Raw genomic sequence first — 18430 nt, forward strand, 5'->3', positions numbered from 1 at the left:
ATAGTTATTGTTAGAAAACATAGTTAAAGTTAGAAACCATTTATTACTTAACTATTTAAGAGCATGTAATTAAATGGTTTAATGCATATTGATATGTCCTTTAGGAAGTGGCACAATGGAGGAGATAACTCTTTTTCCAGAAGAAAATATTTCTCCTTTGACCAATGAATATTTTGTGCAGTATAAGTACATTTCTTCCTAAATACTTTTTCAAATATTAAAAATAGATATTTGAATTAAACATTGAAAACAATCAGTATATTATGATGATTGTATGCTATTTGATAAATTTTTTAAATTTTATTTATTATTTACTGAAATTATTTTGTTTGATCTCAAATTTAAAATAAATAAAAAAAAATAGTTTTATTTATGATAAATTACAATCCATACAGTTTATAATAGGGAATTTATTTCGATGAATTAATATAGGGTAAAAATGCATGTAAAGAAGTTGAGATATTTAAGGATTGTAATTTAGGTATTAAGAAATGCAGCTATGCTAGCTATACAGCTAGTGGCATCAGTCATTTGTTATTTCTGAAATAATAATTTTTTCTTAACTTTATTTAAAGTAGTAATTTCTTTTGAAGTATTTGTGTGACTATATGGCATTTATATTTTCAAATGGACATGATTGTACATAAGGATACAACAAAAACTACAATTAGAACAAATATAAGTGACAATTGTAATAAATTTAAAAATTATTAAAAGTGTAGTAGAAGTAAAGAACATCAGCCCGGTAATTTGATTATAGTATTAACTATATATGATATAATGATAATGATATAGACTATCGGCCTATCGTGGTTCGTCACTTCAAAATATAATTTACAAAAAAGATATACTATTTATTTTTGATATTTATTTCAAAAATAGTATTTGTTACAGATTTAAAAATATATGTTTTGTGTAGTGTGCACAACTGCACAATAAAATTATTAGGTTCTTATAACGAATATTGTTATCTGATTTACTTGTTGGTATTAAAATTCAACACTTTATTCTGTGATTTAACTACATAAATATAATTTATGTGAATATTCTCTACATTGTGAATTAAACTCATGTTATTAGATTAATTATTATGTTTAAACTAGAATTAACTTTAACAGATACAATTATATAATTTAGACCACGGTCTTAAATCCCCAAATTGGATTTTATATTAATTACAAACTAAGAAAGAACTGATTGGCGGTGGAATGTGGTGCTCATCACAAAATTATTCTTCTGCTACTCTACACAGCCAACCAAAAGTACAGTGTCATTCAAACTTCAAACTCTATTCATATTCTATTTCCAATTAAAAACGTTTAACGAGTAGTGACACTGACAGCCGACAGGTAATTCTAATGGCTGCAAAATGGCCGTATTCTTTATCGTCAATTTTATTATCATTTTCTTATTCAATATCATGAATGATATGAATTCATGATGAGTAAAATCATGACAAAATTTATAATATATTTTGTCATCAGTAAAATTAATATTAATAATTGGGTAATAAATGTTAACATATATTAATTAATAATTATCATTAGTTACACTGTTGATACTGCTACATACTAATTTTATGGTCATGTACTCATATTGTTAATTATTAGCGTAGTTAAGAAAATATATTATACAATAAAAATTTAAATTAGTTTATTGATACAATTAGTGACTAATGAGTACCACGGTGACACCACAGAATAATTCTGTTAATAATAATTAATAACACAATATCAGCATGTCAGTCCACGATTTAAGAATTTAAGATTTTAAAATTTAAATTGTGAAATCGTGTATCGTACTATCACAGAATAGATTAAATATCGTTCCTTAATCAACGGAATATGGTCAATATGGATGAAAGAGGTAAAGAGCAGCTCTCTCTAGTCTCTACATCGTGGAATTATGGATAACGAATCGATCACAACCACGCTATCTATTCTAGACTGTTGTTCTTAGCGAAAAAAAGAGAAAATTTTGTTAGTTCCTCCATGAAAACCCCCATCGACAACACATTCGTGATTTGCAATTTTATAAAACAAGTTAGGTAATTTAATGTTGATATGAATTACGAACAGTTTTAAAGTTGTATTACTTTTACACTTCTTAGTTCTTTCAGTTCTTTGTATCTTGAGTGAATTGAAATACATATAAGAAACCCTATCGTTCAACTGAAAATATGTAAGTGCTATACTATAATACCCAATTTATATTCTTGCTCTTCAGATTTTTTTTATATTTCATTGTATTTGTTTAAACGATGGTATTGAAATCAAAAATGTATTTTATTTAAAATAAAGATCAATATGATGGACAATTTGGAACCTTTGACCACCGATGGTGGTCGTATAGTGAAAATGGAAGTGGACTACAGTGCTACATGCGATGAAAAAATTGCTATTGCTGAGAGTTTGGCAGCTAGTGGTAAACTACAAGAAGCATTGGATACATTACTCATGCTTGAAAAACAAACTAGGACCGTAAGTTATTCTTTTTATATCATAACAACTACATATCTGATCATATATTTTTATTACTTATTAGTATCTATATTTTAAATGTATATATGTATTTTGTACCTATTTAATATAAAGTAATTTTAAATGTCACCCATGTCTTGTATAAATCTATTTTTAAAGATTGTTATTTGTTTCAATTGAATTAGTTAAGATTTTTTATTATTGTAATATCTAAGGGTGATTAAAACCTGTTAGACTAGAGTTTGGGATTTGTTGCACTAAAAATGATCAAAATATGCATTTAAAAATATGAAATAATGCAAAATTTGTAAAATATTTTTTTTAACTGCATAGATGTAAATACTAATTGTTATATATTTTTAATTTGATTTGGTTACAGAATTAAATAATTCCATTAGTCAAAAATATACACTAAATTATGTAGGCTAGTTGATAAATAGTAATATAACGATAACAATAATCACAATACACAAACTTTATACATGTACTGATTTTTTCAAAATGTTATTAAGTTTCTTATTGCAATTTTGTCCAATAAAATAAATAATATTAGTTATTTGTTGATAACAAGACCTTCAATTACTGATGGATAAAAATAATCATACAATTTTATGTCAAGATGACTATTTTAAAAAATTCTTTTGAACTTTATACAAACACAATATTAGCCAACAAAATTAAGATCACTTAGTTAAAAAAAAATATTAAAAAATTGATTAATATGCTAAAAAATATACAAATTTGCTCTTTTTTAAAAAATGACGAAATATACAAAAAAAATTACATCGCAAAAATAATTTCCATCTAACCTAAAGCATTCTACGAGCATTACAAAAAAAAAAAAAACATGCAAATGCAAGTCCCAACCCTTAGTTATGAGTTTATAACCTATGTTTGAAAGCCTCTGAAGATACTTTATGTTTTATCATAAAGACTAATACATTTTTTGGATAATAATTTATATAACATACAATAAACCTACTTTGACTTAAAAAAATAAATGTTCTAATATATTATTATTTTTCAGGGATCTGATATGGCTTCAACTAGTCGAGTTTTGGTTGCTATTGTTAAACTTTGTTTTGAAGCTAAAGAATGGGCATTACTTAATGAACATATTGTTATGTTAACTAAAAGAAGATCACAGTTGAAACTTGCGGTTGCAGCTATGGTCAGAGAATGTTGTACATTCATTGACCAAACGCCAGATAAAGAGACAAAATTGAAATTAATTGAATCCCTTAGAAATGTTACTGAAGGAAAGGTAAATAACTCCATTTTTATTTTAAATTAAAACAATGTGATGGTATAAATATAAATGTTGTATTATTGAATTTCATTATTAATTTAGTTTATTAAAACTAAAATACATATAATATTTTAAAATAAAAGTACAATTTATTATTTTTTAGATATATGTGGAAGTAGAAAGAGCTCGTCTAACACAGAAGTTGGCTCTAATTAAAGAAAATGAAGGTGATGTAACTGGCGCTGCAAATATTATTCAAGAATTGCAGGTGGAGACATACGGTTCAATGAAAAAACAAGAAAAAGTTGAACTCATTTTAGAACAGATGAGATTATGTTTGGCTAAGAAAGATTATATTCGTACACAGATTATCTCTAAGAAAATAAACACAAAGTTTTTTGATGATGATAAACCTGAAATACAAGAGCTTAAATTAAAATACTACAAGTAAGAATTATAAAATTTAAATTTTCAATCTTTAAATAGTTATTATTAATTATATTTTGCAGATTAATGATTGAACTGGGTGAACACGATGGTTTATACTTAGATATTTGCCGCCATTATAGAGCTATTCAAGTTACTCCTGAGATTAATGCTGATGAAACAAAATGCAATGCTGCTTTGCAAAATGCTATATTATACCTCATATTAGCTCCGTACGATAATCATCAGTCTGATTTAACTCACCGAATTCTTGAAGATGAAACTTTACAAAAAATACCAAAATACAAGTATGTATTTTTATACTTAATGTAAATATTATATTTAATAATATACATAATATATGTTATTATGATAGATCATTTCTGCAATTGTTTACTACCATGGAATTAATTCAATGGAAAGAGTTGAGCAAGGATTATGAAAGTGAACTAAAATCTGGGTCCACAGCTACAGATGTATTTTCAGAAAGCACTGAAAAGGGGAAAAAACGTTGGGCTGATCTTAAAAATAGAGTTGCTGAACATGTATGTATTCAAATACAATTTTTAAGTTTAAAATACATTTTATATTAATATTTATAGCCCCTTTCAATAATTATTGTTTATAGAAAATTATAATTGTTGTTTTTTATTTATATTTATAGAATGTACGTGTAATGGCCAAATATTATTCAAGAATCAGAGTTATTCGAATGGCTCAGTTATTAGATATGACTTTAGAGGTAAGATGATAATAATGTTACTCTTCATTAATTTAAATTCAAATCATTTTGTCATATAAAAAAAAAAACTAAATATTTGTTTTAGGATACTGAACAATTGTTATCTAATATGGTCGTAGATAAATCTGTAAAAGCAAAAATTGATCGTCCTTCAGGTGTGGTTGAGTTTTCAGTTGCAAAATCAGTTAATGAAGTGTTGAATGAATGGTCATTTGGACTCAATGACCTCATGAAGCTAGTAAATAATACTACTCATCTCATCAACAAAGAACAGATGGTTCACAAACATTTACTGTCTCATTAAGAAATAATTAACATTTGTAAATTTCCCCAAAAACACAAATTTAATAATAATTTAATTGTTATTTTAATTACGATAAATTATACTCATCCAAAAGTTTTTTGCTCGTTTTCAATTTTATATAGTTTGAATGAGTATAAACAATTTATATTTTTTACAATAACTATACACATTAAACAATGATAGGGGCGAATAAGAAGAGAATTACATATTAATGAGTGAAAAAAAAATTGTGAATATTTTAGGAATAAATTCAATATAATATAATTAAATTAATAAGTGCTTGTTATGTCTAAGTACGGCTGGCTTCAAATTATTTTGTTGTTTATAATCCTGCAACAATTATTCTAGGATCCTCAATGGCAGCTTTAATTTTGCGCAAGAACAATACAGCTTCACGTCCATCTACAAGCCTATGATCGTATGTTAAGGCTATGTACATCATGGGTCTTATGACAACCTAATCAATAAAATAGAAATATATTATTATCAAGAACAAGAAACTGCAGTTATAGTTTTACCTGTCCTTTAACAGCAATAGGTCTTTCAAAAATTCCATGCATTCCCAAAATCGCAGATTGTGGTGGGTTGATAATTGGTGTTCCCATTAGAGATCCAAAAACTCCACCATTACTGACAGTAAAAGTACCACCGTCCATATCTTCAACATCAATAGCACCTCTTTTTGCTTTTTCACCAAGAGCAGCAATAGTTTTTTCAATATCTGCATAGTTCATATCTTGTACATTGCGCACAACAGGCACTAATAAACCCTATTAATAAAATGTTATATACTTAAAACAATTTTTCAAATTGTGCTGTTAATTAAAATATATACTTTGGGAGTTGCTACAGCTACAGATATGTCTACATAATCTCTGTAGATAATTTCATTGCCTTCTATTACAGCATTGACAACTGGTTGATCTTGTAGGGCATAAGCTGACGCTTTTAAGAATGCAGACATGAAACCTAATTTCAAACCGTGCTTTTTTTGAAAAGCATCAAGGTTAGTTTTACGGAAATCCATGATCGAGCTAAATTTGAATTTAAAATTGTAGGATATGAATTATCTTAATAGAAATACTTTAAAAATTTGATGATTACCTCATGTCTATCTCATTAAAAGTGGTCAACATGGCATTAACATTTTGAGCATCCTTCAAGCGTTGAGCAATACGTAATCGCATACGATTCATTTTAACACGGTATTCTGATCTAGTTCCAGTAATCTCTTTGGTGGGATCAGCTGGTGGTAATTTAACAATGGCAGCTTGTTGTTTTGATATTTGGGGGGCAGCTGCTGGTGGTGCAGCTACTCTTGGTGGAGGTGGCGATTGTTGTGCCTGTGGGGGAGGTGTTACAGCAGCAGGAGCAGCTACTGTTGCAGCCACAGGTGTTACCGGTTCTGCAGCTTTAGGGGTGTCATCAACTTTAGGAGCTGCTTTGGCAGGTGCTCCTTCTAATAATTTATTAAAATATAATATCTATGAAATCAACTATAAAAAATTATCTTTACCCGTAATGGTAATTGTACATAAATCTTGTCCAGCTTTAACAGTAGCACCATCTTCAACAAGTCGTTTTTCAATAACTCCGTTGACTGGTGAAGGAACAGGAACTGACGTCTTAAAAAATTAATAAAAATAGCAATTTAATATTGATTTAAAAGAATATTTATTTATTTTATTATAAGTATTTTCTCACTTTATCTGTTTCAATTTCACAAACTACTTCGTCTACTGCTACTGTGTCTCCAACATCTGTAAAACAAAAAAATAAACAATTGTAATTTATTCAATTATTTCAACGAAGTATGTAGAAGCTTATTATGCATAGTAGGTAACTACAAGCCATGTTAGTAAAGTTTCATTTTTATATATTATAATATATTGCACAAGTAAAATGTAATAAAATTATAACATTTTAGCAAAAATTAATTACTACAATGTGTTACAATTTACTTACTTTTTTCCCACCTCATGTCACCTTCAGAGACTGAATCGGCAAAAGCTGGTGTCTTCAAGACGTGTTCTTCCCCTAATAATAAATATGATATTAATTATATTATAGTATTTCTAATAAATATTTAATTTGTATGTTATGTTATTCTTACAGAGGATTGCACTTGTTTGAAAATAGCGGCATTGATCAAAAGACCGTCTATTAGATGAACTATAAAGCGATATCCTGAGAAAAAGAAATATAAAAAAACACTGAAATTTAAAATTCCGGGTATTAATAACTACTTACGGATGAGAAATGGTAACTGTTGACAATCCCCTTCTTGGACAGGCAGGCTCGTTACTTTGGAGAACCCTCCGTGTATCGTTTGAAACCTAGTAGTGTGATAAAACAGAGAGGATGAAACAAGAATATACATATTAGCTCAATCAGTCGACTACCAGTCTTCTGGGCAGTAATTTATTCATCGACAGCCTCATGTATAACTTACCTCAAACTGGGCCGTCCGTCTGGCGGCGGCGGTGGTCTTCAGGGCATTTTTGTGCAGACCCCTGACGACGTGCAACATACCGTAGGCCATTTCGGCTTACAGCGATCAATCGCGAAACACGTTCGGGGAGAGGAGAACAAAAACCGTGGACTGTGTTCGTCACGTCGTTAGCCTTTGACTTACCTGTGCGAAAACGGAGGGAGGGGACCTGATAGAGATGACGAGGTCAGTGTTTTCGTCCGGTCCTGTCTCTCGGAGACTTGGCGAGATAAATAATTTTTCGGGTCACTTTTGTAGTAGTTTGCGTAGCAGCGGCGCTAGAGAGGTCAGTGTCATTTACGACTAGGACACAGAAAAGATAACATTCGGTGATAAAAAAAACCTAACACATGTTTCACACACTCCGGCACTCGTGACTTATTTTATTAATTCGCGACACGACTGCGCGGCAATTACGCGTGAATTCAAATCGAACGACGTTCGGAAAATACGTGAGTATTTGTCGCAAAATCTCAACGAATGAGGAATAACGACGATGGCGAAATGGCAAGATTAATCTACATCTACTTATTCACGAAACAAAAATGTACAAACTTGTATTTTGTATAAACACTTTCAGCAACGGGACGCGTTGTCCTTCGCGATCAAATCTATCGTCGTCGCCATACCTACTACGAAATATAATATAAATACACAATACTTATGCTCATCTAGATTCGCACTAATATTATTATTATTAATCTGGCGTTGACCCGATCAGCCGTTATCGTTGTTATAATTTTTTTTTTATTAAATTAGACATTAGACTGTTAAACATTACATAGTCTCGACAACGCACATACCGCAAGCGCAAAAGACGCGATTGAGATATTTACAATTACACTTACATTCCGCCCTAATTATATCAATTATATATTATATCATATGTGTATTATAAATATATGCCTATATTATGTATAACCTACATATTATTATTATAACACAATAATAATCTAATTAAAAAATAACAATATAGTTGAGTAGGATTAATCTAGCAGTAGTATAGGCTCGTGTTCGGCTTTTATCTCTACTGCATATAAAGTGTACATAATATATTATACTTTATAGTGTATACATATATATACACAATAAATTACGGAAAAGTATCGAAAAACCACTATAATTTATTACAACCAATATCATAAGGAATTATCACAAGAGATAAGATATTCAAAACAATTTTATAATAAAAAAATCTAAAAATCTTCCAATTTATAATTGATTAAAAAAAACTAATTGGTAACTGCAATAGTTATTAATTTCCTGACGAATTATAATAATAAAGTAAATTAGATAATGTAAGATAGGTAATTTAATATTAAAGGGGATTGGAAGTGGTGATTTTTCGTCTTTGTCTAACACACACGCAACATAGAATTATACGAGTGTTTTATTTCCAACGTACTGATTGATATAATGAAATGATACGAATTCTGGATACAGATTTGAATTTGTCATCAAGTCTACTTAAAATCGACTTTCCCACATTTTTGATTTTATCCCCCCAAAATCCTAAAAACGTTATATTAAAAAATTGACATATTTCAATTTTTGAAGAACTTAAAACCAAAAATTCAAAAATGTGAAAAAGTCGATCCCAAGAAGACTTGACACCAAATTCAAATCTGTTTTTAGAATTCTTATCGCTTCATTCTATCAATCGGTACGTTGTAAATAGAACACGTCTATAATCCTATGTTGCGTGTATATTAGACAGACAGAAAATCAACGCTTTCAATCTCCTTAATCATAAATCAAATACATGTATTATATTTATATAATTTTATTTAGAAGTTGAACTTCTGCAGGGCCCAGTGGTGTAGCCATGGAGAGGGAGGCTATAAGGGCTGTATTTTTTATATTGTTTTGAAATATTTAAATTTAAATATGGAAATATTGTCTACAAATTTTAATTATTTAAAATAGTAAATACGTTCGACGATTGTAAACTGCGTCCGAATTTTTATCAAGTGTAAAAAGGTGACATGTAAACTGCACCAGGGTTTTAAAACCTGCAGCACCATGAATATTTTTGCAAAATTATCTTTAATGTATGCTTAATTCGTTACAGCCATATAATATGAATAATTTAAATTTAAATTAAATTAATAATTTAAAAAAATATATAATATTAAAAATTAAAATACAATTTCTACTGTAATTACAAATATTACAAATAATTACATATTGTTGATACATATTCATGAATTGGAGCTTGACCACTATTATATTTATTAATTAAATTTTGTAACTTTTCGCGTTTTTTTTTTGTTTTGGAAATATAATTTTTGGTATTTAAAAGGTTGATTTACCTATACTATTTAGTTTAATATATGTTTCTTTTTGAATTTCTTTTAACTTTTTTATGAACATGAAAATATTTGGATGAGTTGTATAAAAGCTAGAATTAAAGTGAGAATGAAAAGACTTGCATGCATTAGTGGTTAATATTGGTTCTGCTAATGCTTGAGCCCATACTTCAGGTGGATACTGCGTTTCAAGTTGTCTGGCACAGTTTACATTATACCTTTTTAGCATGGATAAAATTTCGGGCGCAGCTTACGAAAAAAAAAGGTCAGCTAGGCGCAGTTTACGTATGCCCAATGGCCAATACGTTAACATATATAATCAACGTTAATATAATAATATGTTACCACTTTTACCAGTATTTTTGTTTTGTTGTTTTCGATTTTCATTAACTCAAGTTAAAAGTATTTAGCCCCCCCCCCCCATAAAAATCCTGGCTACGCCTCTGGCAGGGCACCCCAACATAAGTAATTTTTACCCAGTATTTATTTTATAGGTATATGAAATGAAATGAAATGAAATAAATAATAGTGTAGATATCTTCGATAGAACAGTTCGATGCATATAAATTTTAGTATTTTACATAGGTACTTATATAAATCATAGAAAAGAACAAATTGTCAATCTAACTCGGCTGTAATCATTTTTTAAGTCATTCAATTTATTGATCTAACATACCAATAAATATTGCGTCATCAAAAAATTACAAGAAATACTAACCAAAACCTGTATATTAAAATCAGTCTTGAATTTTAATGAACTTTTTTAAAAATTAAAACATTAATTGAATTAATAAATAAAAATTAAAAATTAGAAAAAAATTACGCTTGAAAAATATAAATATAACTTCAGTACTATTAGTATAGGTATTAATTATTAAATTAAAGTACAGAAGATGTCAAAAAAATTGTATAATTTGTATTTTTGATATATTTAGATTGAAATAAAAACAATCGATGTGGAATCTCATATTACATTTTCGGTTTTTTAAATGAACTTCAAATTTTTTATAAACTTACACACAAAAAAAATTCGACAATTCGAAATTATAATAACTTATCTATAAGCTAAATATTTTGAAAAAAAAATTATGATTTTAAGTAAATGGAATATTTCTACGATTAATATTTTTTAATATTTACAACAACATATAAAAAAATCGTTCAACTCGTTCAAGGATAAATTGCTTTTTTACGTTATTAATATATGACTTTATAGTTTACATCTTTACAATATGTAAATATGTAATATCTATTTGTTTTTTAATTCCAGTAAGAACAGCTTATGAAAAATTATGTATTCATTTTTGAAATTTCAAGCTTTATTAAGTTAAAATTTGTATGATTTTTAACCACAAAATAATCTTAGATTTTTGTGATTTTGGATACTACTATCGTCTGTTGTTAATTAATAAATAATATTATATTTGTGATATAGATATTTTTTGTTTATAATTTAAATTATCTTTGATTATTCATTTAGGAATTACAACAATAAACAAAGTCAAATTATGGCAGTTTTGATAATATTTTTTTTTAAATATTTTATTACGGTTATTTTGAAAAACACTTTTATTACATTTGAAGTTCCAAAGTACAAGTATCAAATTTGCGACCAAAAACAACCCTCAGTATTGAATATTAGAACATTTTTATGCCTTAAAAAAAAATACGAAAAAAACACATCCTTGTAAGATCAATAAATTCATCACTTCGCACAAAATCTATCAATTGTAAGTAATAAAAAAATATTTTTTAAAACGCTGCAGTTAATAGTTATACCCATATAATAAGTTAAGTTTAGCCAATATTAGTATTATATATTAGTATGAAAGTTAGGATACAATACATAATACAATTATCAATTATAAATATATTTATTTTTATAATATTATAAATTATACTATTAATAGGTAACACTATTTCTTAAGTCAATTTATAATAGTTTTCAAATGATCGATGGTAGCTATTCTTAGTTGTATTTCTATGTTTTCATTGGTTATTTCATCTTTATACATTTTTTTTTGTTCTTCTAGGTGCATTTTTTCCAATATAAGTATTTCATTTCGTTCATGTATCTTTTTATTTAGTAAATAAATGTCATTTTCAAGTTTGTTGATTTTTTCTTTGGTGTTCTTAAATACCATAAAATAACAAATTTATATAAGTTAATATAAGAGAGTTTTTTTAGTTATTATTGTTTAAAGTTGTATTTACTCTGTACTCGGTATTTTATTATTATTTATATTATTTATTGAAATGTGCTAGAATTTGTTTTTAAATAAATTTAATAAAATCCGAATTCATGGAGATTTGAATATTTATTATATTATTTCTAGAATTTGGTATTTGAAAATATTCAAAAATTACATTGTTTGAATTCGTTTTATTCTAAAATTTGTGTAAGCATACTCCGATTTGGTTAATTATTATTTGATTTTACTTTAAAACATAATCTTTTTCAAATTTCAAACAAATAATTATTTTATTGTTTATATTAATATTATATATATAACAAGAAACACTTAAAATAAACTAAAAAAGTAAAAACTATATGAAATGTAAAAATAAGTTTGTATAATATTATTATTGAGAATCTAAAAACAAAAAATCTCTATACTTATTATTATATTCCATAGTTATTAATCTAATCTCTAATTAGTAAAGACCTGCATGGGCTAGGACGGATTCAATAAAATGCAAGCCGAGACATTTTATTTTATTTTAAGCACGGATAAAAAGTTATATTTATCAGTGATTTTAACCTATAGACACTTTATCATATTTTATATCTATGTTTAAAACTCACCATGCTCTGATTAGGACTTTCTGTCATATTTCAACAGGACTTGTATAGGGTTGATATTAAGAGGACGCTACACTCGTCATTTTTAGCAGTAAAAACTTGTCCACGGAAAACAAACAAAACGGCATCAAAAAGTCGTTTTAAAGTAAAAACACTAATCATGAAATTTATAGAGAACAATATTTAAGAGGGAACCTCATAGGTTTATTTTGAAATATTAAAAAATAATTAAAGTTTAATAAGTTTATAACAATGTATTTTTATAGATGTATCATTTGTGTAAAAATGTATTTTAGTGTACTTAATTCAAAAAAGAAAATGTTGATAATAGTATTTAAATACTTATAATACACAAAGAGTATTTAAACAATTTAGAAAAAAATTACCCGGGCCAGGTTACTGTTAAAAAAAATTGAGATATCCGCTATCCGAATTGAGCCGAATTGTAAACTCATGACAAATTGAATCCGGACTGGGTTGCAAATTTTCGGTTGTGTAGACCTCTATTAATTAATCTATACATGTACAAATACTATACTTGTACATATTTACCTTAAAACGTCTTCTCGTTATATCAATTTCATTTTTTATTATTTCCAAAAATTTTTCGTTGATATTTTTGTAATTTGCAGTCAACTTCAAATCTTCAATTTTTAATACTTCCTCGTATTCTCTGATTACTCGCCAAACCCTAAGCCATTCATTTCGAGCCGCTTGATAATCACGCAAACCTTGTCTTATCGAATCTTTAAAATCTTTATACATTTCATTTGTTACATTGTCTAAACGCATTTTGATTAACTGTATTATGCGTTTTTTTTCATTAATAATTATTATCTTAAATCTAAAATTACACAAGTTTAATTATTCTAAGAACATATAATTTAACAAAAAAATTTTTTACATAGAAATTAAAAATTGACGGGCTGATGAGTTTTTACTTATATTTTACATTTGTAAAAGTTAAATAAGTTAGTCTAATTTTTCTATATTGTCTCTTGGTTGATTTTTTGGGTGTCTAGCTGAATATTAGCAGTAGGTATACTTAAGTAATTTATTCATGTATTATAAATATAACCAACAAAATATACTAAACTTAGTAAAAATCCTCTCATCACAAAAATCATTTGGAGTATAGCCAAACTTTTTTGTGTATTCTTGCAGGATTTACCGATATTTTTACACTTGACTCAATATATACATATACAAGTATATATTATTAAAGTTTTCAATTTAGTAGTTTAACTATATATTTTGCATATTATTTATTCAATTTATTGTAATATTGAATATACATATAAGCCAATAAAATTTATATTCAATAAAAAATAATAATAAAGCATGTTATAATAGTTATGAATTAAGATGCTCCTAAATCTAAAGCTTAAATTATTAAAAATATTAAAACCAATCAATTTTGTTTCACTTTAGGTATTAAGAACTAAAAATAAGTAAACAACAATAAATTTGGTTTTTAAAAACAAAGTTTATATGTATATCAGCTTACTTTTTTACCACACAAGAAGGATACTGTGTTAAGAGAAAATCTTTAGTTGTTGGGCCCATTTTAAGTGCTTCTTGTAATATAATTTCAGATATAAAGCTTGAACTATTAATCGATGGATGTAAAAATAATTGCATTTTAGGTATTGTTATTGACTTGTTGACTTGTTCAAAAAAGCGTTGTCTGGTTTCAATCTATACAACAGATCTTTTACATAATTAGATCATCTGCACTCAATAATATAGCTATAATCAACAGCCAATAATATGATATAAAAATACGAGAAATTAGATAAAATATATTTATAAACAAAATATTAACTATTTTTTTAATTCATTATATGTTGATAAATAATTATAAGCTATTAGTATATTTAAAAAATAATGGTCACGATTAAAAATCATACTTCAACTATAATAGCTTTGATTCGTTTTTTTAACATCGATAATTGATTAAATCGACGGAAAACTGTTATGTCACGTATACCCTCAACCATTAAATCTTCCAACAAGAAAAATATCAGCCTTTTAACGAAAGGATCTTGACATTTGGTCCAGTGTAGATTATTTTGTTCATTAAGCATTTCTTGTTTGATAGTGGTATACAGCGCGCGATAAAAGCCACCAGCACGTTCCCTGATGTCTGGGGTATGTCGTCCGGATAACACATCCCATATTTCTTTTACTAAAATATCTAGGCCTTTATTTGCCTGTTTGTCCATTATATCAAGCTCAATTTCTTGTGAGTTCTCTGTTAAAGGAGAACTTACTGGTAAATCTTGATAAGTAGGAATTGGACTTTTACTAAAGAAAATATAAGTATTACATGATTACTGGCTAATTTAGTGCCTAATTTACAAATAGTAACTAATTCTGAATTCCCGTTAAATTTTAGTTTTACTGTTGCAAAAATATAATGTGTTTTTCTAATTTCTTCTAATTTTTAATTGAAAAAATTACCTAAATGTTTCATAAGTAAACAATTACCTATTGCAAATCATCAAATTATTAATCATTCATCCTTCACTATATAAGTTTTATACAAATAAAAAAGGTGGTTTTGTTAATTGCATGTATTCTCAAAATGTTTCTATGTACCAGTGTCTAGATGTCTCTTTATACAACCGCATTTGTTGTCTCTGTCTTACAAGTACATAACAAACCAAATCTACACTAAGAAGTTCACGGTTAACATTGTTAGCTTTAATATTAGAATGAATTGACTCATTATGAAACTCAATTGTAAGAACTTTATCTATGTTCATAATGTTCATATTATATTTATTTTTTATAATAAATCCATTTTTAAACGAGTCATATTTAAAGTTTATACTATTTTATACATGCAAAATTTTATATACATAAAAATTGTCGTAAGAAATCTACATACGAATACAACTTCAAATTTTTGAAATTTTGTTTTGTTACATGTTATGAAATTGAATGGTAAGTTCTTACAATTCAATTTCATAATAGGTCAATTCACTCTAATATTAAAGTTAACGAAGCTAAACATGAACTACTGAGCGTAGATTTCGTATTTAATGTGTTACGCACTTGTACGACGGAGATAGCAAATACGGGTATAGTGTCCTCTTAACTTTAATATAAAAGTATGTTTTAGACTGATTTAATTTGCATATAAAAGGTGAATTGTTTATTTTATATATTTACATAGTTTCTCCTCGGGAATTCAACCACAGCGGACCTGTACCTACATGTCCAATGGTAACTGCTACATATCCAAATACTGTAAAGCCGTCATCTAAACTTTGAACAGCTATATATGTCCGTTCATCCGATGAAATATGATTAAGTTCATCTAACGGTAGTTCTCTGTTAAATACTTCAGGAGTTACGTTGTATTCCACAAGTGCAGTATCCGGCTCTCCGTATAACGGTAATTCGTCAAAGGTCTCTAAGGGTTTATTAGATGGCATTCTTGTAAATGGAGCTCGTAACTTTCCATCATATAAGTGTATTAGTAACTGTGCCAAATACATATTACGTTTAACTGCTTTAAAATTATTTGGATGAGGGTTTTCCATTAGTTTATTAATCCAAGCCTAAAAAAATGGGGAAATATATCTATTATTATATCTTACGAAAATATTTTAATATAGGGTAGTTTACATAGATATTACTGTCTATATCGGCGGTTTCTTAACTTTTATTAAACAATAAGACACACTGTATTCTTCACAAAAATTTTACGACACACCGACAATTTTCTACGACTTTTTAGATTCTTATAGTGGAGTGATGAATACATTGATTTTATAATGATGTATATTTATTTGTAGTACTTACTTACTAAAATTACCGAATTGAACAACGAGAATTATGACAAAAAAAATCAATTTTTCATAAAATTGACTGTTTTTTTAGTGTTAGTTAAAAACGAATAACCTTAGATACTTGAAATTTTCACAGAAGGTTTATGTTAATGTTTCCTAAACATAAAATTATTTTCAAAATATTTTGATGTTACCATTAGACAATTTATCGTTAGACAAAATTTTTAGAAAACTTAATATTAGGTTCTTTTTAAGTTGTACATTTACCAATTAAAAACTATCGAAGATTTATAGTTAAAGTATTTTTTTTTAATCGCTTTAAGTTATAATTTTAACAAAATTCCTCAACATTTTGAAAGTTTACAAAATATATTGTAGTTAAAAATTCATAAAACATTTTCGTTTTATATCTAAGATTTGAAAATTTAATAAATATTTAACAAGATTCTTCTTTAGTTTTTCTATCGATGACAAGTTTACCGAGAAATCTTATTATAGAATTATTATTCTTATATTAGTATAAATATTATAAAAATTCATAGGTACAACTTTTTTTTATTTGTAGGTATTTTAAATTTTAAGTTTGAAAATTTAATACAATGTTCCTCTTAGTTCATACTAGAACTAAAAAAAAACTAAAAAAAACTACAAAATATACAACCATAATTACTGTTTATAGATATTTAAGTAAAGTTTAAATTTTGACGAATTTAATATTTTAATGATTGATACCTAGCAATATTAATTATTTTGTTATAATTCAAAAAACATTATTTGTCAAGATTTAAAACTTTTATACATGATATTACTAATTTAACTATTTATAAATGCAATGATATTTTCACAATATGTAGATTATATTAACAATATTGTCTATGAATGGTATACATGTTGTCTTACGTATTTACAGTAACTAGTAAGGTATTATAAACACAAAAGTTAATAACAACGATATTCTATGGTATAAATATAATAATAATTATATATTAAATAATTATTTATTATATTATAATAAATTTAATGAATGCTGTTTTCGGAAAAAAAATTATCGATCTACCGCAATACTAAAAATAAAATAAATGATTTTAATAGTTATATTAAAAAACGTATTATATAATATATACTTAGTGTCTTATAGTGATATAAGCTGGACAGACCGTTTCTGCTCAGAATTGTTATTCGTATATAATAATTTATCATTGAACTCAAAGTTAACACACCTATTAAAGTCGTTAAAAGTAGTTAAATAACACACCGAATGTACAGCAGAGTGGTACCCACCTCATCACCTTTTTTTAAATATTTATTTAATTTCTTGAATAAAATCTCATAGCACCCAGCTTGAAATGCACTAATCTATATAGCCAAATACCAAACAATCACTTTCCAATATTTCAGGATATTTTTGGCAGGTATTTAAATAATCTGTTTAATTGTATGTACACTTGTATACTTATACTCGCCGTTAATTGTTATAAATTATACATTTATAGGTACCAATTAAATATACCGAGTACCTGAACAATTGTTTTATCCATACGTTGATTGAAATTGTCAAATGCTCGCTTTATATGCGAAATGTATAAGAAGAAATGTTGAGTAAGTATATCAGATGTTGTGTTTTTACCTATTTTGAGAAATTCTTCCATACTCGACATGTTTGAATTCAAATATTTGTATTAATGTTTAATTCATATGATATATTATTTTTATTTCAATTTCAAACAAAAAATTCAACTAAAATAAATCAGTGGTATACTGCTGATTGTTGTTTGGGAAACGGAATTATTATATACTTATTATATAATATATAATATTAATCATAA

General features: G+C 26.8%; 3 protein-coding genes across 3 annotated transcripts; 1 reads left to right on the forward strand and 2 right to left on the reverse strand.

Annotated features, from left to right (window-relative positions):
- The first annotated feature begins 2026 nt into the window (after positions 1–2026).
- LOC132920643 (26S proteasome non-ATPase regulatory subunit 12) lies at positions 2027–5298 on the forward strand. The gene is made up of 8 exons (XM_060983183.1): positions 2027–2181; positions 2301–2480; positions 3508–3744; positions 3893–4176; positions 4239–4463; positions 4532–4700; positions 4820–4897; positions 4983–5298. The coding sequence occupies exons 2-8, from the start codon at positions 2307–2309 to the stop codon at positions 5199–5201; spliced, it is 1386 nt and encodes a 461-aa protein (XP_060839166.1). The 5' UTR covers positions 2027–2181; positions 2301–2306; the 3' UTR covers positions 5202–5298.
- LOC132920636 (dihydrolipoyllysine-residue succinyltransferase component of 2-oxoglutarate dehydrogenase complex, mitochondrial) lies at positions 5223–8327 on the reverse strand. The gene is made up of 10 exons (XM_060983170.1): positions 7654–8327; positions 7452–7537; positions 7315–7388; positions 7167–7238; positions 6906–6961; positions 6718–6826; positions 6306–6660; positions 6037–6235; positions 5720–5971; positions 5223–5658 (listed from the first exon to the last, which is right to left on the reverse strand). Exons 1-10 carry the CDS (start codon positions 7741–7743, stop codon positions 5524–5526), a joined length of 1428 nt encoding a protein of 475 aa, XP_060839153.1. The 5' UTR covers positions 7744–8327; the 3' UTR covers positions 5223–5523.
- A 3602-nt stretch (positions 8328–11929) lies between these two features.
- Positions 11930–18336, reverse strand: LOC132931603 (uncharacterized). Its single transcript, XM_060997480.1, has 6 exons — positions 18122–18336; positions 15982–16373; positions 14715–15111; positions 14312–14502; positions 13357–13648; positions 11930–12133 (listed from the first exon to the last, which is right to left on the reverse strand). The coding sequence occupies exons 1-6, from the start codon at positions 18260–18262 to the stop codon at positions 11930–11932; spliced, it is 1617 nt and encodes a 538-aa protein (XP_060853463.1). The 5' UTR covers positions 18263–18336.
- Positions 18337–18430: the final 94 nt, after the last annotated feature.

This window comes from Rhopalosiphum padi, chromosome 1 (assembly GCF_020882245.1).
Source record: "Rhopalosiphum padi isolate XX-2018 chromosome 1, ASM2088224v1, whole genome shotgun sequence".
NCBI classification, from domain to species: Eukaryota; Metazoa; Arthropoda; class Insecta; order Hemiptera; family Aphididae; genus Rhopalosiphum; species Rhopalosiphum padi.

Bases quoted from the DNA above. Each gene is read 5' to 3' on its own strand.
- LOC132920643 (XM_060983183.1), top strand. From the start codon at position 2,307: ATGATGGACAATTTGGAACCTTTGACCACCGATGGTGGTCGTATAGTG. The intron at 3,745-3,892 runs GTAAATAACTCC...ATTATTTTTTAG, and splicing joins GAAATGTTACTGAAGGAAAG to ATATATGTGGAAGTAGAAAG. The intron at 4,898-4,982 runs GTAAGATGATAA...TATTTGTTTTAG, and splicing joins TATTAGATATGACTTTAGAG to GATACTGAACAATTGTTATC.
- LOC132931603 (XM_060997480.1), bottom strand. From the start codon at position 18,262: ATGTCGAGTATGGAAGAATTTCTCAAAATAGGTAAAAACACAACATCT. The intron at 14,503-14,714 runs GTATGATTTTTA...TCTGTTGTATAG, and splicing joins TCAAAGCTATTATAGTTGAA to ATTGAAACCAGACAACGCTT. The intron at 12,134-13,356 runs GTAAATATGTAC...ATGGTATTTAAG, and splicing joins TAACGAGAAGACGTTTTAAG to AACACCAAAGAAAAAATCAA.
- LOC132920636 (XM_060983170.1), bottom strand. From the start codon at position 7,743: ATGGCCTACGGTATGTTGCACGTCGTCAGGGGTCTGCACAAAAATGCC. The intron at 7,538-7,653 runs GTAAGTTATACA...TCACACTACTAG, and splicing joins GACGGACGGCCCAGTTTGAG to GTTTCAAACGATACACGGAG. The intron at 6,236-6,305 runs GTAATCATCAAA...ATTCAAATTTAG, and splicing joins TTTAATGAGATAGACATGAG to CTCGATCATGGATTTCCGTA.